At 63.9% G+C, this 393-nt stretch overlaps 1 protein-coding gene across 1 annotated transcript in view; it reads right to left on the reverse strand.

Moving 5' to 3' along the window:
* The window catches only part of LOC106896559 (tumor necrosis factor receptor superfamily member 19L-like), a 4393-nt gene that overhangs the window by 2173 nt on the left and 1827 nt on the right, over window positions 1-393 (reverse strand). The window contains exon 4 of the mRNA XM_014956649.1: window positions 214-299. Within this exon, the coding sequence (XP_014812135.1) occupies window positions 214-299 (86 nt within the window). The remainder of the gene's footprint in view (window positions 1-213; window positions 300-393) is intronic.

Raw genomic sequence — 393 nt, forward strand, 5'->3', positions numbered from 1 at the left:
GGGGGATTAAATCCCATTTTCCCCCAGTAGCCCTGCTTCAGGGGGAAGCAGGGAGCCATTTGTGTCACAAATGGAGATGTTCTCAGCTGCCACATCCCCGTGGGACGTCAGCCTTGCTCTTGAGAAGGACACATCCCATGGTGTCCTCCAGGAGGAACGTGCTCTTTCAGCACCCACAGAACTTGGGGGGACATCTCTGGAGCCAGCACCCACCTGGGCACCCCAGGGTGCTTCGGGGAGCGGCGGCGCAGGGCAGGCACCGGCCCCGGGGGTCCCTCTCCCCTTCAGGGCTGTAAAACCTGTGGGGTGGGAGTGAAGTAGGTGGGGGAGAGGGTCAGGAGAGGACCCACAAGTGACATTCCCCCCCCCCCCCCCCCCACCCCCCCAGGGGCT

The sequence above is a fragment of the Calidris pugnax genome, unplaced genomic scaffold (genome assembly GCF_001431845.1).
Source record: "Calidris pugnax isolate Ruff unplaced genomic scaffold, ASM143184v1 scaffold275, whole genome shotgun sequence".
Classification (NCBI taxonomy): domain Eukaryota; kingdom Metazoa; phylum Chordata; class Aves; order Charadriiformes; family Scolopacidae; genus Calidris; species Calidris pugnax.